This window comes from Diorhabda carinulata, chromosome 12 (assembly GCF_026250575.1).
Source record: "Diorhabda carinulata isolate Delta chromosome 12, icDioCari1.1, whole genome shotgun sequence".
NCBI lineage: Eukaryota > Metazoa > Arthropoda > Insecta > Coleoptera > Chrysomelidae > Diorhabda > Diorhabda carinulata.
The window spans coordinates 6,254,485-6,276,874 of record NC_079471.1 but is presented as its reverse complement, the minus strand read 5'-3'; the positions used below and the strand labels follow the sequence as shown (position 1 = coordinate 6,276,874).

The following is a 22,390-nucleotide window of genomic DNA, read 5'->3' as shown; positions in this document are numbered from 1 at the left end:
CAAATATTTTCTTCAAAATGTAAAGAGCCAAATCAAATTTTGGTGAAAGTGGGACGGATTTTCATTACAAATTTATAGTTCTTGTAGCCTTGCACAGCCCCCCCCCCAATTTTTTTAAATAAAATTATAATATTTCTATTATATATAATAGCTTAAAGGAAATTTTGAATTTAACTAATTTATTCGTCAATAATAAAACAAAATTTCACCAAATTAACGAATTAAATTATCGAAATGACCTCCGCTGACCTCCATACAATGATATAATCACCTTCGAATTGAGTGAAAATCAAGTCAAAAACATATTTATTTATTCAATCCGCAGTTATTGGAAAAACTTATTTTGTACAAAAATAATGAACAGGAACAAATATCCCCACAAACCATCAACATATCTTTCTTGTGAACCAGGGGTCTGCATAACCACTTTTCGAATTGTAATTACCATTTTGTGGTCGTGATCCTATGTGACGGTCGTCATAAATGGACCCAGTATCACAGATATTAAATTAAATTAAATATAGAGAGAGCGAGTCCATTTGAGAGCTTTGCGCTTGTGAAAAATGGAGAGCTGTCCTTTTGAGAGAAAATAATACCATGCTTTTGTTTACAGACTTAGAAAGCGTAAAATGTTGTCAAAACAGTTGTCAGTTGTCAGTACGGCTGGTTAATATTATTTTAAAAAGAAAATAAAAAATCCTGCTGGGTCAAACAACGGATCTACTCTGATTCGGGAACTTGAAATTGAAGATTCTCAATAATTTAGAGTTTTTACCGACTTACCAAGTTGTGAAGTATATCGAACAATGCGTTGGGCCAACTATTTTCAAAAGGTTGCATTCTATCGCCGTTGCTGTTCAACTTGTACTCAGAGGCACTGGAAGAATGTGATTAGGGCATCAAAATAAACGGTGTACCAATCAACAATCTCCGCTACGGGATGATACTGTCTTAGATAACGTCGAAGATCTACAGATGATTCTCAATAGAGTAACTACAATAAGCTACAAAGCTGGTCTTGAGATCAACAGAAAGAAAACAAAATTTATGGTGATTAGTAAGAGAAAAATACAAAATTTAGATCTGTATATAGAAACGGAACCCATTGAGAGAGTACACCGCTTCAAATACTTAAACCCTGATTCAGAGATTAAGATTAAAATTGAAACTGCAAAATCCACATTCATAAAAATGAGAAAGCTCTTGAGCAACCGCAAGCCAAGAAATGTTACGTAGTCTTCACGCCGCTTTACGGCGTGGAAGGGTGGACACTAAAAGTAGCAACAATGCAAAAACTAGAAGCTTGTGAGATGTAGTTGTATAGACGCATTTCAAGAATACCTTGGACTGATAGATTAACCAATACGGAGGTAATGAGAAGAATGACTAAAGATTTAGAATTGCTTGCGACTATTAAGAAAAGAAAAAGCGTCCTACCTAGACCAAATATTTCGGAATGAAAAATAGGGTTTGCTACAGCTTATCGTCGAAGTCAAGATGGCAGATAAGATTAAGTAAAAAAAAATTCTGGCTGTAAACCCTACGCGAATGGTTCCAAATACCAGAAGTTTCGAATATAATTCGTGGGGCGCAAAATAGAGAAGTCTATCATATGATGATCACCAAACTTCGGTAGAAGACGGCACTGAAAGAAGAAGAAGATTGAGAAAAGACATACCAGCTCGTGAACGTTTAATGGTAACCCTGAGATTTGTAGCATCGTGTAATTTTTATAGGGTTAGTTTTTAAATCACACACTACTCACACAACAGAAAACTCATTGTTATGATATTTGGGAAAAACCAATGCTTTTAAACCTTTTCGTGTTTGTATCACTCATAAGGGAAATTGAGGATTTGATTTTTTTTATTACGGTCACGGTATTCAACTAACTTCGACTGGAGAGCCTGGGCCTGAACTGCTAATAGAGAGAGGAAAAACATCGGGATACTATCTCTCTTTAGTCTATTATGGGGTGAATAAAAAGTAATAGCGAATAGAGAGAGAGATATAGAGAGTGCAAAACCATGTTCTTTCTCTCTCTTCCAATAGGAAATTCGACTTACATATCTTTAATATTAACTCTATGCCCAATATGAGAAAACCGGATTTCGAGAAAAACACTTTCAAAATTCCGCAACATATTTTAACTGTGTTTGCAGCTTTCTTCAGAAAAATCTCTTTGGTATGATTGGGTAGTACTTTTATGACGTCACTTCTCTTGTCACGTTATTTTTTTTTCTTTTGAAGTGTGTAGTAGCTGTTTTTTATCAGTAGATGTTTATGTTTTTATATTGGTGTCTTGAAATCGAAAAAAAAAATGAAATTTTAAATAAACGATTTAGAATTTTTAAGTTTTTTGCCATTTTTTTGTATTTGTTCTTCAAAAATCTCTAAATGTCGATTAAAAAAGGAAAAAATACTGCGAATATCCGAACACCAAAAACTTTAAAAATCAAGGATATTTTTTGATTTTTTAAAATGAACCATTTAGAATTATTGTAGGCTTTTGCCATTTTTTGTGCTTGTTCAAAAATCACTGAGTTTTGAATATCTGAACACTAAAAAAAATAACAATGATGGAAATTTGTTGGGAAGTTATTGATTAGTAAAAGTCTTGATTATGAACCACCAACTTTTTAATCATAACAATTTTTTGTGAATTTCTCGAAAATCGTTAGGCACATTTCTACGTTCAAGTATCAAGACCCGTTCATAATTGAAAAGTAAATTTTAACACACATGGCGATCGTTACATATTCAATTAATTATTGTAATAGCTTCACTTATATTTATTAAAACTTTATAACAGGTATACAGCATACGTTATAATTCACATTTTGATTCCAACGTGACGTCACATTGTGCGAGAAAAATAGTATGTGTACCGTGGACTGAGTTTATTAGAGTTTCTGGTTTATTTTTTTTTTTTCGTGAAAGAATATTTCATGTCATTCGATGGGAGTATGTTTACTTAGATTTGATAGACATTAAAAAAAACTGTGTTACTGATTTAACCAGTTCATTATATTTCTTGTCCCTTGAATCTTATACATAATTTCTAATATATTTCTTTCTATGTTCTCTAAGTCGGTGAATTTCGACTGTTATCTGGGTTGGTTCAATTGAGAGAGGTTAACCCTAATTTATGTTACATTATTAATATTCGGATATGTAATTTTCGAAAAATTGAAATTATATATATTAGGAATTTGGTAACGCGACGTCCAATTTCAATATATAATCTCAAATAAATTGGTTAAAGGACTAAGAATGTTAATACACAAACATCGTCGCTGCTGGTGCAAGTATAGTGTCTAAAGCAGACATATATTAATCTCAACAAGCCATAAAAATTAAGAAATTTGAAGCTCGATATTTAAAACGAAAATTAGATCATTGTCAGAATGGCCTAAAGAAGTGTCCAGCTGTATACGATAAATATCAGTTCCAAAACCTTCCAGAATGGCGCTGGTGTAGACAAAGGGTATGGCATGAAAGTAGTAATTGTAGATCCAAAGTTGAAAAGCTTAATATCATTCCAACAACTTGCGTTGTACAAAATAATATTGAAGATATAACTTAAAAGAAATTTACCCTGATTCTAATGTGGCGTCACTCTTATTTAACAGATTTCGACATTTAATCATATACAAGGATTGTTTTCCTTCTCTGTGCTCTCCACAGGTATTTGATCGGTCATTTTTTGGACGATTTATAGTTAAACTTACTTCTTCAAAAAGTTTCACAAGCGTCTAAACTGTAATTTTGGTACTTTGGTAACTCTTTGGATACGCATCATTAAATAAATGATCTATAAGTTCTTTTGTGTTCTTTCCTGTTCAGTAAACATACATTTTAAAAGTAACTAATTACAATTAATACCTTTCACTAATGACAATGTAAATTAATTCATGACATTTAAACACAGTTAATTACAGAATAATCGACTGCTTTTATGATATAAACAATGTTTTAATAATTTTAAGTTCTTTGGAAAGTTTTGACGCCGTTCTTGAAGACGACGACAGAGCAGATGGTGGCCATTCCAAAGGAAGTCTTCAAGAAATACTACATACAGCAGCAGCTTGTAGGCAATTAATTTAAATCCGTATTTTCAGCTTTGTTGTTAATAAACTAATTCAATTTTTTAACACGCCATGTAAATATGTTTTAGTTGCCTTCATTTACATGTATCAACCTGGTACAAACATATTTATAGAGACAAGTAGTTTCAGTTTCATCTAAATTTGCAGCCAAGGCTAGCACCAGGCTAGGATCATCGTTAATGCAAGTTGTTTTGGGGATTGTTGATTTAAAACCCTGTTAATATGAAAAAGTTCTGTATTTTTTAGCCAGTAAACGAATTTCTAGGAATATTGTAAGCGTATGATCTCGAATAACTAAAAAACAGTCATGGTCCACAAATAAAACTAAATGTAACAATTATTTACGTGTTGATAACGCGAGTTGTAGATAATATATTGAAATTAGTATATTAAAAATAGTAAATTTAAATCGGAAAATCATCTTACCCAAAGGTTGTCTTTAAATATCGACATCTTCTCTATTTGTTGATCAGTTTTTGCAGTAACATCCAAAAACTTCACACTTCACCATAACGCAACACTAAAAAACACACCCGATAACACATCTGATTATTTTTGCTGTTTTCCACGGTCTACGTAAAGAAAATAACGCTAAAATATTTAGCAACACAATAAACTCAACTCACGAAAAGATTATCAGAGCATACAACACTAGCCAGTAATATGTTATTTGTAATTTTATAGCTGTGTACGGTTTTCTCAACAACAATTATTAGTAAAATTCTAATTAATAAACAAATAACTGACATTGATCATTTCAACGTTGCATCTGACTGCATTTTCACGGCGAAAAAAGTAAATCTGTGCGCAATATTTTTTATCGGAACAGAGCGAGGCCGAGAGATCTTAACTTACTACACTATATTATTTCCATGTTGACCGAAACTTGAAGCACTTTCTAAAACTCGTCGAGGAGGTGCACCAGCACGTGGTGGGCCCCTCACTACAGACAACGGAATTGTAGAATCCTTACGAGGGCATCCGTTACTAAATCATAACTCTAGAACAGTCTTTTTGGTTTCGATTTCTGCTATAACTACTGTAATTATTTCGATATTATACAGGGAGTATACTGAAATTAAAAAAATGTGAGATAATGTGAAACCATTTTTAATTGATTCTTTTCAATTTCAAGCATCAATTATTATTATTAAAAATGAAAAGTTTGGGTAAATAATCTTGATGAGAATCAAAGAGAAATATTAAAATTGTACCATAACATCAAAATACAATTTTCATCAAATTATATCTACACTGTAAAATTTTATTGTAAAACTACCATTGTTTTCCGAAAGATACCTGTATGATGGCTAAAATTACTAATCAGTTTGTGTGATTTTCTTAGACAACTGAGAAAATTTACTGAGACTCGGTGTAATTTTACGATTTTTTCATATAAATTTTACTTGGAAAGTAATTATACTATTATTTTTCAATAGACTTTGATTTACTGTTATATTGTAGAATTACAAAGAAAAATTGTGCTGGAAACATTTGAAAGATGGCGCTAGTTACGCCGTTTGCATTTATGCTTGAGTTAAAAGCACTTAAGCATTTAATTTTCAAATAAATTTAGGTTTAGAAGACGGATATTTTATGTAAAAATAAAACTTGGAATAAATCACAACTACATCATAATACCTTGTCAGAAACAGATAGTTTGTTGTGTAGTGAATAAAAAAATATATTTTGTTTTTCAAACCCAATTCAAGTTAATTGTGTGATAGTTTCGACACTGTATAGTAAGTTTACTGTGTATCCATATGATAAATCTTTGATTGAAGTTACAAAATTATATAGTAAAATTGCTAATTAAATTTTCTAGTACCCCTTAGAAAATTTCATTATTTTGTTTAGTAAATTTACTAAATTGTTGTGCGTTAAAACTTCCTACACATTTGTAAGATTACCAAAGAAATTTTTAGCAGTGTAATATTAAAACAAGTTTTTCACTGAAATATAAATGGAAATGGTCAAAAAATAGAAATATTCATGTTTCTAAATGCTCTTGATTTTTGGTCTCTTCTGTTTTAAAATGTTTTGATAATTTTTAAAAGAAAGATAAATTTTGACGTTTCGACTTTTCTTTAAGTCTTTATCAAACAGAAGAGACCAAAAATCAAGAACATTTAGAAGCATAAACATATCGAAAGGTCAAAGAGTAAATTAAAAAAATTGAAATATTCAATTAGTTACACTGGTCTACAGTGGTTTTGTTACCCTAAATATGAAAATGAATTTGGGTCTGTTTCTACATACGATTAATGAAACTATCAATGTAACATTTGCTCTGATTTTTTCAAATTCTTTATTTTCATTTTACATCACAAAAATCAAAAAAAAAACGAAAAACAAAATAACAGATCTATTTATGTCAGTTATGTTTCGAGAAAATACGTTTTATATTTCCATAAAATGGTTTTATGGGCTTTCCTTTTATAATTTTTCAGGGGACAATCTCATTTCAAAGACCAGCATTAATCTGCCATCATGTGACAATTCTCAATCACTTTTTGATCTTGGTGGAACCGGTCTCCCTGTTTCTAAATTATGTAGAGATGTAACTTAATACTCATATTTGATCCTAAAGTCTGTGCACAATTTTTTCATTGGACAATTAACACAAAACTTTACTTTCCGAAACAGTCATAACTTTGATAAAATCTGAGTATTTCATCAATTGCCGTATTTGAGGGCCATCAAATATTCCACCTTTCAATTTTTCCATGTCAAGCTTCGGAAATATTCTGCAAATGTAATTAAAACAAACTCCTTCCTTGTTCAACTCTTTTACAAATTTATTCATCATACATTACTTATTATGTAATGGTGTAAGTATGATTTTGTCTCTGATCACCAGCGACTTCCTCATTATATTGGCTTTACCGACAATTAAATACTTTCTTACAGATCAAACATTTTGTTCCCAATGGAGCTGCTACTGTCCCAACTTTCTCTAAACCTAATTTTACATTTTCATATTCTTCTTTGAGTTTTGTTGAATGGGCAATTGGAACTGATGCAAATCTTTTTAAACCCATGTCCAGAAGCAGGTAGAATCCTTAATTTTCAATAAAAAATTCTAATAACTTCGCGTTCTGTATGCTGTAATTGTTACTGTTGGTGGCAATAAATTTTTTGATAAAAATTCATATCACGTATTAAATCATGAGTTCATTTTGAAAAAATAATTTTGGCGTAGATCTTTCACCCTACTTCCACTTGTAGACGGTACCGATTTCTATGAATTTGGTAACATCATTGTTTCTGGAGACTTCACTGTGTAAAACCAGACATTTCGTAAACAGTAAGTCTGGGTATCTCCACATTTAATTTGTAATAAAACCTTCAACATCTACTACACAAAAATAGCAATCATTTGAATGAGTCGTAGGCTCCATTCAGATCATAGGAATACCAAACTCTAATCCAGTAAGTTCTCCTTTTTTCCATAACCGTAAAGACTCAATACGGGGCTTACAAACTTTATTAAGAACCCACGGCTTACCTAATTTCTCATTTTGAAACCGAAATATTCAACATAAGACTCTTTAACAAAGTCTGTGATATTTCTCTACCTCAAATATAAAAATAAAATCACTAAAATATTTACACTTTCTTAGTGACGAACTCATTTAGAAGACAATACAAATATATTAGAATGAACATTCAGTAATTGAGACAAAATATTAATCCATGACAACTTATTATCCAGATACACGTATAAGTACTTTTATCAATATTGTCAAATAACTGAGATCTGAGCTGTCTGATAATGGGGATCACATGACGTTTGTATGCGCGAAAAAGTTGCGCATAAACCTAATCATAACTGAGAAAAGTAAATTTTTAACAAGCCGATAATTGTTCAAAATATAAGATATGCAAAAATCATGAAAATACGAACACATTGAGAACTTTCATGAATATATTCGTAATATAGACACTTGTATTAATTATTAAAATCATTTGGGAACTGTTTCTATTCAGCCAAATGCAATAGATTCGTAATCAAAGTAGGAAACAGTAAATTACGAATCAATAGTTCATATAAAATATATTAAAAAATTTGGTATTCTATTAGAGAAACAAACCATTTCTATGCAGAAGATTCAGAGAGAAAGTCCAACGAGAATGAGTAAAAATGAAATCGAAAAAACACCAGCGAATAATTTTAGGTCATTACTTGAAATATTAAAAATATTAGAAAATAGCTCCAATCGTTTAAAAATAATATGCTGCTTAGGAAAATGAGAATATAACTCAACATAATTACAAATAACTGAAATAAAATGCGGCTCAAAAACGTATGCATAAGTTAGTTACAAAAATAAACTCTAGTGAACACATAATAATACATAATTTGTTCAAGTTTTCACATTGAAAAAGATGGGGATTAAAATATCATATAATACTTTTCCTAAAAACTATTTTCAATGCAAAAAATATTAAACATATGATGAGATCTCATCAACCATTGCACAATTGGTTTTGTAATATTATCAAGAGAAGGTGATATAAAATTTGAAATTCAAATTATTATTATTGCTTTTCAAGCGTTTTGATGATGTTTTTTTATTCAAAAGATCGCATAAAATTAGTTTAACTAATTTTAACTATTCTTTAATGATCCCAAAATTATACAGTCTACCCAGGGTTCCTCACAATACATACGTTATTTCAAATTTGATCCATTGTAGCAAATAAACAATATTTTATTTATGATGTTTATTTATCATAAATGATCGACAGTTAATGTGGTATTACACAAGTCAAAATTTTTTTCTTAGTCTTTGTTAAACATATACAATAAAAAAGTACATATCGTGTTTTATATATGTAATGTTTGACCCTCAGCTTACCATATTATTAGATTGAATAAATATTGAATTTATTATAGTTTTAAATCAATAACTTTTTTTCAAATACGTTATACTTTTATCACTTCTTTATTAATAACCAAAATATCGAATATCATCAAAAGAAACTAATATATTATTCCTGCTATTGGAATGAAGATGTATATACCTTCAAATTTCCCGCGCTTCCGTGTTACAAATTGTCATTTCTAAATGTCAACTAACATTGTAATTGCCTATATATCTGTATCTCATGGTCCTTTCACTTTATTTTGCCGACAGATATTCATTACTTTCTACAAGTCGTGGCAAAATACTATTACATACAAGTTAAACCATATGAAACTATATTTGACATTAAATCGCGTAGCAACAAGTAGTTTCAGTGATATTTTAAAGCATTGTATTGGGAAGAAATACCAAAATTTTGTAACAACAAGAGCATTTTACATCAGCCCTTCATCACACCAGTGGGGGAAAAATAAAAAGCATAGAAATATTAAACTTAACACATACTTCGATACAATGGCTGATCCTAAAATGGAAGAAATATTAGCTCCTCTAAGAGCCAGTGTTAAAGAACAAGTATGAAGATATATAGGTTAAGTTTTCCATAATTGATTAAACTCATTAAACTTTTGTAGGGTGACTTAGTAAGGAAGTTAAAAGCGGATGGTGCAGCAGATCTTGATGTTAAGAAAGCCGTAGCAGAGTTAAAAGCAAGAAAAAAAGTTTTAGAAGACAAAGAATTGAGTTTAGCTCCTAATCAAACTTTCGATAGATCAAAAATGGAAGATCTTCTCAAAAGAAGGTTTTTCTTTGATCAAAGCTTTGCAATATATGGAGGTATCACAGGACAATTTGATTTTGGACCTATGGGATGTGCTTTTAAAACGAATTTATTACAAACCTGGAGGCACTTCTTTGTTTTGGAAGAACAAATGTTGGAAGTAGATTGTTCTATTTTAACTCCAGAAGCTGTCTTAAAGTAAGTTACTTTATTTCTAATCTTGATAGTATAGGATATAGAAGTCTAGGTTGCATGTACTACAATATTTTAAATATATATATATATATATATATATATATATATATATATATATATATATATATATATATATATATATATATATATATATATTTATTGCGAAACTACTAGAACAATTTTCAAACAGCTTTAACTAAATCTTCTTCACTAGTATTTATGTCCGTTTGAACGTCAGAGTATTGGGATTTTAGTTTTCATTCTCCTTTTATACATTCTCTTCTTACATCAATTTAGTTTTGTCACTTTTCTTATTAGGCGTTGAGTGGCATTATTTTTTTTATAATTATTCTTTTAGGGCATCTGGGCATGTTGATAGATTTGCAGATCTTATGGTTAAAGACACTCAGACAGGGGAATGCTTTAGGTTAGATCATTTAATTAAAGCTCATTTGGAGAAAATAGCCGCTGATAAAAATACCTCCTTGGAAACTAAAGAAGAATGTCAAGACATAGTAATAAAGGTGAGTAGAACAAAACACAGTGATACATCTTAACTGGAAAACTTACAAAATCCAATTATTAAAAATTTTGGAACAAAATTCTTCAAATTTTCACATTCGAATAATAAGTTAATAAACTTGGAAACTAAATATTAGCACTTTTATAAACAGAAATTTGTTCGATTAATCTTTTAATTTAGGTCTTGAATAATATTTTTTCCAACACTACCATTATGTGATCTTAGAATGAAAATACCATCTGTGAATTATGAATTTCACCATCAAAATTAAATTTGAAATTGATTTCAACGCCTAGTATTCAATTCTTAATAATATTGTTTAATCTACTCTGCATCGAGCTATTGGCAATACTACAATCCATTTTCCTGTTAAACAAAATGAAAGAACACTTATAATGGAAGATTGGAATGCCCGAATAAGAAATGAGAAAAATCTAGATCTATGTTGCATTCCCAGGAAAAGGAGAAGAAATAATAAACAGGAATGGGAGAAGAATGATAGAATTTTGTATTAACAATGAAATAATTGGAAACTCATATGGAGAGAAAAACTACAAGATAAATACACATTCATAGCAAAAGGAAGAGAAGCAGAAACGATAATAGATTATATAACATACACAAAGAACATGAAAGAAAGGATAATTGGGGAGGTAGTAACAATATAAAAAGCAGAAATAGGCACGAACCATAGACTGATGAAAACAGTACTGGAGATAGAAGGAGGAAAGAGAACAGGGGATATGAGAGAATGAGAGAAGCTTTTGGTACAAAATAAGAGCAATGGGAAAAAGAAAGGAAATAATAAGAATTAGAGGTAAAAGAAATAATATAAAAGTAAACATGGTAGACATATAAGAGACAAGGAAGGAGTATTTTTAAGAAAAATTCAGCCACAGAGGTAGAAAGAGATTCAAGGATGAAGGAGGATTATATCATGATAGACGGACAAGAGAGAACACATGGCAAAACATCAATCCATTTTTCTGTGTTATTGAAAAAAAAACAGAATATATCTCACTTTAAATATACAACACTTAAAAAGTGCTAATGAGAGACACGCTATAACTATATTTTGAAATATACATACTTGAAAGCTGACTGGCAATATGAAGATTCAATTTAAAACATTAACATCATAAACCAAATGAAGTTTCCAGAATTCCAAGGTGGGTGGAATTGTTGAAAGTTTGAATTTATCAAACAACTATTATTTTACTCACACTCAAACACAGTCTGCTTTTTCCATACACTTTTGTATAAGCTAACATCCTAGTGTGTAAGAAATATTACGAAAAATGAAACTATCTTACATAAAGTAATAAATATGTCAATGAAAATTGAAATACAACCATATATTCTGATATAATAAGTATATACAAAGACCTAAAAATTAAGTAGGAAAACAATTGGATTGTTTCCACTTCAACAGTGATACGTTGATATACAAACTACACTAGAACCCTGCTAACCTGAACTAATTTAAATCGGGGCCGGTTCAGATTGCCAAAAATTGTCATTAACCGAACAACTGTTTTCAAAGGGAAACCATGTGTCTTCACCTGCTAATCTGTTTATTGGTTTCAGCTCATAGTAGCTCAAGTAGTCATTGGTATTTATATTTTTTTTTTCAGTTAGATGGAATGAATAAAAATGAAATGTCTGAAGTAATGAAAAAATTCAATATGAAGAGTCCACTTACAGGAAATCCTCTAACAGAACCTATTGAATTTAATTTGATGTTTGGAACTCAAATAGGACCGTCTGGAGTAATTAAAGGGTAATTTATTTTAGAATCGTAGATTCCCAAATATTGAGAGACCCTAAAAAGATTTAAATCAATTGAGGTCCTAGTACAGCAAATTTTCAAATTATCAAACCAATTATGCTAAAAACTGTAGCAACTTTTATACTAAAATAAATGTTATTAGAAAATTTAATCTAGTTTAATAAGAAACGCAGGATTTGTATTGAGAGAACTAAAGTTACTGCTACTTGATTTCACATAGATTTCACATATTTCAATCTCACATAGACAGAAAACTATTTCAATGCTAAGTTAGTCTGCCTGCTATGGAAGGATTTATTATATACGCATAAAACAATTTTTTTACTAATAATTTCCAAAGATCGTTGTATTATTGAATTTATGTTGTTTAACTGTGTTTCATAGTTTTTTGAGACCGGAAACTGCCCAAGGTATTTTCGTGAATTTCAAACGCCTTCTGGAATTTAATCAAGGAAAACTGCCATTTGCTGCTGCTCAGATAGGTACAGTATCACAATATTAACATATTTAAATTATTCTATACTCAATATTCATTGTTGCATTAAAAAAGTAATTATATTTTAGGTAACGCATTTAGAAATGAAATATCTCCCAGATCTGGACTAATAAGAGTACGAGAATTTACAATGGCTGAAATTGAACATTTCTGTGACCCTAATGATAAAAGTCATCCCAAATTTGCAAACGTTAGAAATACAGAACTTTTATTATATTCAGCATGTAACCAAATGGATGGAAAACCTGCTGAAAAGACAACCATTGGATTTGCTGTAGAATCAGTAAGTAAATACAGTAAATGTTTGGTCTTTACCATAGAAAACAGTGATGGTGTTTTAGGGATTAGTAGCAAACGAAACTTTGGGATACTTTATGGCTAGAATTCAACAGTTTCTTATAAAATGTGGAGTGGATCCAGTTAAGCTACGTTTCAGACAACACATGGCAAACGAAATGGCCCACTATGCATGTGATTGTTGGGATGCAGAATGCCTTACGAGTTATGTAAGTTTTTTTCACAAACTCTAATATTAATATAAATAATTAGACACTGATTGCTGATTCCTGATTGAAAATAAAGCATATTTATTGTCTAATTGTTGCTGATATCATCTTCTATTTTCAATTGGTACAAGGCTTTTGGTTGAAAACTTTTCGAATGAGGATATACTCACTCAATATTGGTTTATTAATTTTTAAAAATATCCACTTTGCTCGATTTCCAGTAGGAAATAGAAAATAATAATGAACTAAATGAAGAAATTAATAACATAAGTAAAAAAGAGGAGCAGGATAAAAATGAAGAAATAATAAAAAAGAAAGAAGTTAAGGAAGAGATCAAAAGGCTAAAAAATGGAAGAGCTCCAGGATGTGACAAAATAAAACTTTAATGTTTGAAGTTATATAATAGTTTGAAAGGTATATTTTCAAAAATATGGAAAGACGGGGAAGTAAAAACTACTATATCCAAAAAAGGATATATTAACAAATGAACAAATAAGACAAAATCTAGAAATCATGTCACTCGTGGTATTCATTGAGCAAAGACAGTTAAGTTGGTGTGGTCGTTTACAAATAATGGAAGATCCAAGACTAGTGAAGAGATTATAGGAAGCAAAATTAGACAAAAACCAAAAAGAGGAATACCTAAAGCGACATGGGACAAAGTACTTGGTACTATACTTGAGAAAAAAGGCACTATGTGGAGAGAAGCAAAATTTGTATATAGTACATAACTGTAAACCACACACCACTATGTGATATATGTGGATTCGATTGTAAGATTTTCAGTATATATGAAAATGGATTGTATGCTGCAAAATTTTAGATTTTATTAGATTAACTTGGAAACATATTATTCTCAAAAAATTTTCCACCTCTTCTTTGGTCTTTAACATCACATTCCATATGCCTTAATATTCCTTGAACTATGTCCTATATTTTTATATGAAATTGCTTCAACATGATCATAAGTACATCTTAATATAGTTTTTTCTTTGCTTCGGTAATGAAAACTTGAATTGATTGGTTATTTCATGAAGATTCAAAAAATATTTGCATTTCAGGGATGGATAGAGTGTGTTGGATGCGCCGATCGTTCAGCATATGATCTTACTCAACATACTAATGCTACTGGTGTGAGGTTAGCAGCAGAAAAAAAATTAGCAGAACCAAAAATGGTAAATGTTATTGAAGCACAAGCCAATAAAGGATTATTAGGAAAAACATTTAAAAAAGATGCCAAAATTATAACTGATGCTTTGGCAGCTTTGAAAATTGATGAAGTAGAAATTTTAGAAAAACAATTAGCCAATCAAGGGTGAGTGTATTTTTTTAACTTTGATACTTAGAAGATGTGGATGGTCTGTTTAAATGTTTAATCCAGAGAAAGAATGGTACCTGCTTAGTTCTTTACAAACATTAATATAAACAAAACAAAAATCTGAATTCAAAAATTTTCCCAGTTGATTTAGTCTATTAAATGAAAAATGGGAGATATTCAAATTCATATTTTTGTCTTAAAATTACATTAGTACAAACGTCATTTTATTATTTAGATTTCTCCACTCTTCCGTATTTTTAATGCCTTATCTTCTATATTCTATAATCATCTAAGATTTGAATTATGAATTGCTTCTGTCCTTCATCTTTGGTACACAAATCGTTGTACTCTTACATTAGTTTAATCAAGTTAGATTAGGCACGTGTTGCTTTGAATTAAAAAAAAATAAAAAATATCTCAGTGTTTTTCAAACAAAATGAAGCTTTTTAGAGGGCGTCGCCAAAAACTTTAATTTTTGATGACCACCCTATTAATAATACCTTGAAAAAACATCTGAAGACGTGGCGTGCTGATTTTGTTGCACAGAGGACGAAACCTCTATCCACATGAAACACTATGGAACTCCAGAGCACTACACCTGGGAATGCTTGCAATAGAAAACGAAGATTTCTGGCAATTAAGGCCATCCCACATTCTAGACTTTTTAAAAGGAGTGGGATTAACAGATCAACTGTAAACACTGGGTTCCCCAGTATCGCAGCAAGAAAGGGGGACACAATAGATCCTTTGGGTAGCAATGTATACGATACCCCAAAATCCATATATACATCTTTTTATTCTAAAATAATTTTGCTATATTTGAAGTTCAATATGAAAAACTATAAATAATCTATTAATAGAATTACACCCTATACTTACGAATAGTATTGATGACAATGATATGGTAAAAAAATAGAAATTTGATAATTTTTTAGATTTTGTACATTTTTTGTTAAATCTGTGATTAATATTAAAAAAAATCATTAATTCTATATTCCATATTATTTATATAAAAAATTTGTTATGCAAATTTTATTTGCTAATTTTTATTTTCTCACTTGTAGGTCTTACGAATTATTATGTGGAGATAAAAAATTCTCACTCTCAAGAGATATGGTTAGTGTTAAGAAGTATCAAAATACTTTACATGTCGAAGAAATTATTCCTAGTGTTATTGAACCATCTTTTGGTGAGTAGCTCTACTACGAACTATTATTATCTGTTAAATTATCTTCCTTTGATAATATTATTAATAGAACTGTCCATCATAACCTGTACCTAATCTTCAATCTTTTTGTTGTAGGTATTGGTAGAGTAATGTATGCCATTTTTGAACATAATTTCAAAAAACGTGACAACGACGAACAAAGAACTTACTTGTCTCTACCAGCAATTGTAGCTCCTCTAAAATGCAGTGTTCTTCCTTTAAGTTCAAATCAAGAATTTGTTCCATTTATCAAAAGAATATGTAAGTGAATTTTGTTTAAAAATTTTTCAGTTTCTCATTATTAAATTATTATACAGCTACAGAATTGACCAAAGTAGATGTATCCCACAAAGTAGATGATAGTTCCGGTTCAATTGGTCGAAGATATGCTAGAACTGATGAAATTGCTATTCCGTATGGTATCACCATTGATTTTGATACTTTAAAAGAACCCAATAGTGTTACTTTGAGGGAAAGGGACTCTATGAATCAAGTTAGGATACCAGTAAGTATTTTTTGCTCTAGATAATATTGGATGTATGCTTACTCATACTGCATATTAGTTTGTTACAAACATTTAACTGTTCATTTTATTTTAGCTTGAAGACATTGCAACAGTTGTACATAACTTGTCCTATAGTAAACAAACTTGGAGTGACATTGAAAATAAATATCCTAAATTTGAACAACAAGAAAGTAAAGGAGTTTGAAACAACACATTTTTGTACACAATGCACATATAACATTAAGCCTAAAAGCCAAGCTTGTAATTAAAATTTTATAAAATTGTATCAAGATATTTGTTTTTTATGTTATTCAAAAACCTGAATCAACAATCAGAATCATAAACTTCTAATAATAATAATTCAAATAATTAATAGGTGTTAACTCTTAGAAAAATGTGAATCTTCGCACTATCAATATAACTAAAAAAATAAGAAGTTAATGAAATTTGTAAAATTATTGCGGAATTTTTGTCTATTTGGTTTCTATATATGCTAGTAGACCTATCCAATGGTCTAAAGGGAAAATAAAAAATTAACTGCATTTAGAGTCGTCCGTGTGAGACGTCGGCATCCCATCATAGTACATATAACCATTAAAAAAGAGGCGGAAAAGAAATGAACCAAAACATTAATTTTTTTATTGCTAAAAATATTTTACATGTAATGGTAAAATCAGATATTTTTTCAATATCTACAACTACCACTACACTAGGTCCTTAAAGGGCCTTGGCCTGGTCCACTACATTCCCCCAGTCATCACAGTCCACCCCCTCACACCCAGCTTCCGAAAATCCTTTTCGACATCATCCAGCCATCGTTTGCGCGGTCGCCGTTCCTGGAGCTTCTACCGGTGCGCTTCGCGCATTCCCGTTCCTCAGGCATACGCTCCAAGTGGACTAGTTATCTGAGTCTGGCCCTCTTGACTTCTATTACCAGGCTGGGATCTACATAGAGCCAAACGCTCTGCTCGCACAGTGGTCTTTATTCAGCATAAGATCTTTTATTCAAATTCAGTAAACGTGACTTTAGTAGTGTATTAGTAATATGCTCTATTTCACATGTTCTCTTATTTACATAGAGTTGTAATTATTTTCAGTCACTAGTGTATTTAAACAACGGTACATAGAACTTATACCGGCCTACTATGAAAGTCCCCGGGGAAGTTCTGTTCCTTGACATAACCATATATTTTTTTGGCTCGTTAATGGTGAGCCCCGCTCTACAGGACTGATTAGAGCAATGCCAGGTATCAAGGTATTACCCTGTTCTGTTAAGCAGAGTTCCTTCTCTATTAACTTCGATATTTCTGATGACTTATTTCAGTGTCATATTGAAGATGGTACAGGAGAGGCCGTCTCCTTGCATGAGACCTCGTCCCATTTGGAATTCTCGAGACGCCTCCCCCACTATCTTCACTTTGATCAGTTAACGTCATCCGCAACCAAACAGATAATTTTCGAAGGAATGACAAAAAGACGCAGGGTACTTTAAAGGTCATGCAACACTGTCATAAGTTTGATTATTGTTCTGTTCCTTTTATAGGAACATACCCTACACTACAGGTTAGTATTCGACACTTACTAAAATAAATTGATTTGTGTTCAATAATTTTTTTATTATCATTAAAAATCTTAACATATGCACACTAAGTTACTTATACTCCTATTATTTTGAAAACACATATAAACAGATGCTACAAATTCATTGGTAAGTAAATAACCGAATATTGTAATGAAAAAGAAACTGGATCCTGTCTGTGTTATTTCAATATAACTTAACGTACAAAAATTCCAAATAAAAAAAATATTGATAGAACTTATCAAACTATTCGAGGTCAGGGATGGGTTCATCATCCGAATCTGGTCCATCATCACCTTCCATATCATCAAAATTTGGTTTATCACCTGCATCACCTGAAAAATAAAAAAATTAAATATTCTATATTATTCAAATATTTTTATCGATTTATTATATTATTGATTAAAACTTACCTAAGCCACCCATTTTCCTCATCATTTCTTCAAAGTCTCCACTACCCATCCCACCAACACCTTCATCACCAGACTCATCTTCATCATACCATTTGTTAAAGTCGCACTTCAACCAATGATGTTTCTTTTTGTCTGATGTAAGTGTAGGCCAATATGGTCCATCTGTATTTGCTTTTGTTAAGATTATTTCAATACATCTAGAATAAAAGAGACATCAAAAAATACAACCAACATTAAGTTTAGCAGAAAACTGTATTTTACATTTTGAGGCATCAATTTTCAAATAAACAGTCAGAAGATTAAAATTCTCAATAGAAGATTACTCTGATGATATAATTGACAAAACACTGTGCCTACCAAAACATATCACCATTTTTTTCTAAGAATGAGATCTTCAACATGCTCTCTGAGTACATTTTAGTGGGTAAGTAGTATAGTTAGAAATTAAACAATTATAATAATATGAAAAATAAATTCAAAAAGTAGTACTTTAAAATTTAATCAAATAACTTTGGATCAAATGTGGACAAAAGGTAATTTCTTGACCCTTATTTTTTTAAGGATCACAAACATATTTAAAACTATGATAACAATATGATTTTCATATAAACCATGTTTAAAAAACCAAATTCTTCTGTTCACTCTTTGTGGCCAAGCTTGTTTATGTCAATGAAACCTGAATAGTACAAATGTTAGTTATTGGGATATTATTTACTTGTGAACATGAAATGTGTCAAGTTCAAAGATGCCAGTGTGTATGGACAGAAGAAGTTATAACAAGACCACATAGTCAACTAAGGGGTATCACCGATACAGACTATTCAGTCAAATAGATCTTTGATACCATGATGCAACTACATACTAATTTGCTGACCAACGGTTTGCAGAGGAAGGTAGACTTGCTACTCTATGCATCCACTATATCTCCACATTCAAGCCTTTGTACACTTTGCATACAACCCACAATTAGCTATTAACAAGTAACGCCGCGGTTATTTTTATAAGCTCATGTTTAAAATGTTGCAAATACAAAATTCATTCTTGATTTAAGGCTATCATATTTCCAAAGTTTCAATCTTTCCTAATTTACCACATCTAATTTAAATGTTTCCACCTTTATGTATACCATAGGTACCAATTACCCAAGAAATTGAAAGTAAGTTTTGATAACGTGCTACTCATTGAAAACTCAATTTCATATTTTTTTGCTAATTTACCAGTGGAAATAGCTGCAAAATTCTTGTGAAATGTTGAGGAAAGAGTAAAATCCCCATGTTTTCATTTATTCACTTATAATACATTAAATAAGTGTAGTTTTTTTCAAAAATCAACAAGTTTTTGTTCTTCTGTAAGAAATAAAAATTCATTATCAAAGTTTTGATTGCTCAGAAAGAGTAAAAGTAGTTGCTTTATGAAAATCCAAATAATTCAATTTCTTGGGTGATACATAGAAATTTAAAGGGGTGTATACAGCTAAGAGATCATCAAACACAGATTGTAATATTTATCTTTCCAAGGTTTCAATCTTTTTGTATTTACCACTTCTAATGTAACTTGGTATAATATTATGAGATATTTAACCCAGAAAATATTTTTAAAATGTAACCATTAGTCCAGTTTGCATGAAAAACATGCCATAAGAAGTAAATGGTTCCAGAATGAGATACTTTTGCTAGCTTTCTTTAGTCAAAAATTCTATTGGACCATTAGCATGATAACACTACCTTCTTTAGAGGTAATAGTAAATTTTGTGTCTTCTAACTTCGTTTGGATTAATTCCAAACATGTTTTGGATATTTTTTGGAGGTCTTTGTGAGTTTTAAACATAAATAAATAGTAAAATGTCATTGTCTATAGTTACTTTACATCCCCCACTCTTTCTATGGAAAAATGATAATCCAGACATGATGTTCAGCATGCATTAAAAGCTTTAAAAAATAAACTCAGTTTTGAATTTGGGTTTTGAATTCTAATATTTTAGTTCTAGAACGTCTTATGTTGGTATAAGCTGAAATACAAGTAGTAATCTACAAATGCAAGGTTTTTCAAGTCCTCTTTTTTTGAATATTCATAAACTCTTATACATAGATAAAAGGCACCTAAAACTGGAAATGAAGAGCAAGCAATGAACCTAATGTCTATCTCTTTCTGAGTGAAGCAAAGGACACACCATGCTTGACTGTATGGCTGCCACCTTCGTCACCCCCGCCCCTTCGTCGTACCCAGCATAGGCCTGCTTTTACCTTTAATAAAAAAAAACATAATCTTACCTTCCCTTATTGAAGCTCTTACTCTGTTCAGGGTCTATTTCTTTATAAAGGGGAATAGTGACTTCATAATTTTTCTTTTCTACACCCCCTGTTCCTTTGAAGTATACAGAATCTTTACTAAATCTAAAATAAAGATAAAAATGATTTATTACTTCCATCTTGATTTAAAATTGTTTTTTATGCTAAAATTTTAAACTTTGACTCATACTGAACTACATTTACATTAATTTACATGCATCATTTTTATAAACTTAATACCAATAGCAAGCATCTAATTAACTGCCACTCATAACATATTTTAAAATTAATAGAAAAAATTTTCTAAATAATAAGAAAGCTAACAATGTGAATTAATATGAATGATCAGATATAAATTTGTTAAGAGAATTCATCTTCTATCCTGGATTAAGACAAAACCGTTTTGGCAATTTTGAAATGGAACACAAAGCCATTAATACTTGAAATTTATCATAAATGAAAAATATTCTAAAAAGAGAAAAAAGTGAGATGTGTTGGGAGACTCTTGTACATCAACATCATCTGCACTCAATAATAGAAGTTTTCTGTGATCATAAATCTACCTAGATTTGTTGTTTGTATTTGAATGAATTGATTTAAAATATGTTATTAATATTCACTTGGTACATTATTAGTATGATTCAAAAGATCTACAAAATTCAAATTTTCCTTAATAAATTCTTATACTTACTTGATTTCTGGATCTTTTACATCTTCTAAATTTATTGTTAAAAAGATGATAGAAGACCTTTGGGCCCACATTACAGGAGGTGGTAATCTAAAATGAAGTGAGGTTAACCTCATGTTACTGCATTTTTAGAAAACATTTTAACTCGTGAAATATCACTCAATATTTTTAGGGGGCAATTTTTTTTCTTATGAATTGTGAATTTATTTCAAGACATTCATTAAGATGGAACTTTCTCGAATCGATTATGTCTTTGAAACAACATGGCCGTTAAGCAACAAAAGTTTTAATGGTTTCAATTCCCAACTTTTAAGGTATTAATACTTCCGTTAATTAATTAAATAAATAAAGAAAGTCCATTACTATATAGTTTTAAATACTTACGTTTGTTCAGTCATTTTTATATGTGTGTTTTCTTAAAAGAGTATTGAAAACCCACTGGAACACCGGGGATTATAGAATGAAGTTGTCGATTTCAATAACTTGACAAGTGTGCAGGCTTGATCAATATTTTCTAAAATAGTCCTAGATATTTTTGAATTTTAGCGCGAAAATAAGCAAATTTTCAAAAGATTTTTTGGGAAATGTTATTTATATTTATCTCTATGAACTTTCAAAATTACATTTGTTTTAAAAGTCAATGTATACTGGGATAGCAGCAAATCGCTCGATTTCATGTTTTAAATTAACTCCATAGCAGCGATGTTTTTTTATTAGCTGGTTAATATTTAAAACACGACCATAATGGTAGTTTAGAAGAATACGTCAATATGACATTACATAATGAAGATTTTTAATAATTTATATCAAATGCTTTGAAAATAATTTAGTTGTTAAAAGGATAAAGGAAATTTATATTTATTTTGTGATTATAAAGATACAGATTTGAAACTTGTTTACACGAGTTTTCTTATTCCTATTTACAGGTAATCTATATTGTTCTTCTAAATTAACTAGGTTCATAATAATAAAATATATTATTATGTTGTGAATCTTAATATTGATGGGAAGGACTAGCTTATTACAAAAAAAAGAAAAATTTGAAATAATTGAAAAAATCAGGAATAACTTGGAAGACTTTGGACAGAATATATTTTATCAATTCCATTCTTAATAGTATGAAGA

At 30.3% G+C, this 22,390-nt stretch overlaps 2 protein-coding genes across 3 annotated transcripts; one reads left to right on the top strand and one right to left on the bottom strand.

The window, feature by feature from the left end:
- The first annotated feature begins 9,170 nt into the window (after window positions 1-9,170).
- On the top strand, window positions 9,171-16,591 carry LOC130900188 (glycine--tRNA ligase). Its single transcript, XM_057810637.1, has 12 exons — window positions 9,171-9,553; window positions 9,613-9,956; window positions 10,312-10,477; window positions 12,111-12,256; window positions 12,650-12,747; window positions 12,830-13,044; window positions 13,103-13,267; window positions 14,329-14,582; window positions 15,650-15,774; window positions 15,889-16,053; window positions 16,110-16,297; window positions 16,392-16,591. The coding sequence occupies exons 1-12, from the start codon at window positions 9,182-9,184 to the stop codon at window positions 16,500-16,502; spliced, it is 2,349 nt and encodes a 782-aa protein (XP_057666620.1). The 5' UTR covers window positions 9,171-9,181; the 3' UTR covers window positions 16,503-16,591.
- Window positions 16,592-17,892: 1,301 nt separating this feature from the next.
- Window positions 17,893-21,893, bottom strand: LOC130899873 (prostaglandin E synthase 3). Of its 2 annotated transcripts, XM_057810036.1 has the most exons (5): window positions 21,650-21,893; window positions 21,269-21,355; window positions 20,560-20,682; window positions 18,290-18,486; window positions 17,893-18,211 (listed from the first exon to the last, which is right to left on the bottom strand). In XM_057810036.1, the coding sequence occupies exons 1-5, from the start codon at window positions 21,661-21,663 to the stop codon at window positions 18,123-18,125; spliced, it is 510 nt and encodes a 169-aa protein (XP_057666019.1). In that variant the 5' UTR covers window positions 21,664-21,893; the 3' UTR covers window positions 17,893-18,122. The 2 variants fall into 2 exon arrangements, with proteins under 2 accessions (XP_057666019.1, XP_057666018.1); XM_057810035.1 differs by lacking the exon at window positions 21,650-21,893 and having other exon boundaries at window positions 21,269-21,381.
- Window positions 21,894-22,390: the final 497 nt, after the last annotated feature.

What these genes read in the sequence shown, in the direction of transcription:
- LOC130899873 (XM_057810035.1), bottom strand. Translation starts at nt 21,381, where the DNA reads ATGAGGTTAACCTCACTTCATTTTAGATTACCACCTCCTGTAATGTGG. An exon ending in GTAAAAGATCCAGAAATCAA is followed by an intron (nt 20,683 to 21,268) that starts GTAAGTATAAGA and finishes TCTTTATTTTAG; the next exon opens with ATTTAGTAAAGATTCTGTAT. An exon ending in AAGAGCTTCAATAAGGGAAG is followed by an intron (nt 18,487 to 20,559) that starts GTAAGATTATGT and finishes CTTTTATTCTAG; the next exon opens with ATGTATTGAAATAATCTTAA.
- LOC130900188 (XM_057810637.1), top strand. Translation starts at nt 9,182, where the DNA reads ATGTCAACTAACATTGTAATTGCCTATATATCTGTATCTCATGGTCCT. An exon ending in GAGCCAGTGTTAAAGAACAA is followed by an intron (nt 9,554 to 9,612) that starts GTATGAAGATAT and finishes AAACTTTTGTAG; the next exon opens with GGTGACTTAGTAAGGAAGTT. An exon ending in AAACAATTAGCCAATCAAGG is followed by an intron (nt 14,583 to 15,649) that starts GTGAGTGTATTT and finishes TCTCACTTGTAG; the next exon opens with GTCTTACGAATTATTATGTG.